General features: G+C 32.4%; 1 protein-coding gene across 3 annotated transcripts in view; it reads left to right on the top strand.

Moving 5' to 3' along the window:
- Window positions 1-6: 6 nt before the first annotated feature.
- Window positions 7-635, top strand: part of LOC110410507 (uncharacterized) — a 1253-nt gene continuing 624 nt past the window's right edge. Inside the window, exons 1-2 of one of the 3 annotated variants that reach the window (XR_016350906.1) lie at window positions 7-313; window positions 469-541. Coding sequence is in view for 2 of the 3 variants with exons in the window: in XM_021420237.1 (XP_021275912.1) it covers window positions 134-313; window positions 469-576 (288 nt within the window). In the remaining variant the exon portion in view is untranslated. Of the gene's footprint in view, window positions 314-468; window positions 577-635 lie in introns of all 3 variants that reach the window. The other 2 variants (XM_021420237.1, XM_021420238.1) reach the window with 2 other exon arrangements.

A 635-nucleotide genomic window follows, 5' to 3' on the forward strand; every position in this document is an offset into this window, starting at 1 on the left:
TACAAATCAAGATGTTTTGGTTCAACGAATATGGGATAAAATTTGTTCCGATTGATTAAGAGACACGCTTTCAGAAGAGAGGAACAAAGCACTGACAGAAGCCAAAACAAACAACATTAAGGATTGCAAAGGCATGTCAAGAGAATGGATCACAAATGAAATATGGGATGCCCTTATCGATACAGTATGGGGTATAGAAGAATGGCAAAACAAATCGAGAAAAGCAAGGCAAAATCGGTTAACGCCTAAAGAAGGAAGCATTCCAAAGCACACTGGCGGTTCAGTTCCATTTGTTGTTCATGCAAAAAGGATGGTATGAATTAATCTTACTTTGCATTTATATGTATGGTTTTTTTTTTGAAACTGAATTTAAATTCTATGTTCAGGTAGTTTGACTATACTTTTTCTTAAAATGTTATTTATATATATGGATTATGATTGACTATATATAGTTGTTAACAAATGCAGGCAATTGAGATAAAAAGAGATGTTAGCTTTTTAGAAGTGTTCAATCGCACCCATAAGCATTTGACGGGTCACGGTGATTTTATAGATAACAAGTCTAAATCTACGAGTGTATATACACATTTGATTAATTTTTACTTCAAAGTTGTTAATATACTTGAATAATAATC

Source organism: Theobroma umbraticum, unplaced genomic scaffold, assembly GCF_002168275.2.
Source record: "Theobroma umbraticum cultivar Fairchild unplaced genomic scaffold, ASM216827v3 scaffold_56.0, whole genome shotgun sequence".
Lineage (NCBI taxonomy): Eukaryota > Viridiplantae > Streptophyta > Magnoliopsida > Malvales > Malvaceae > Theobroma > Theobroma umbraticum.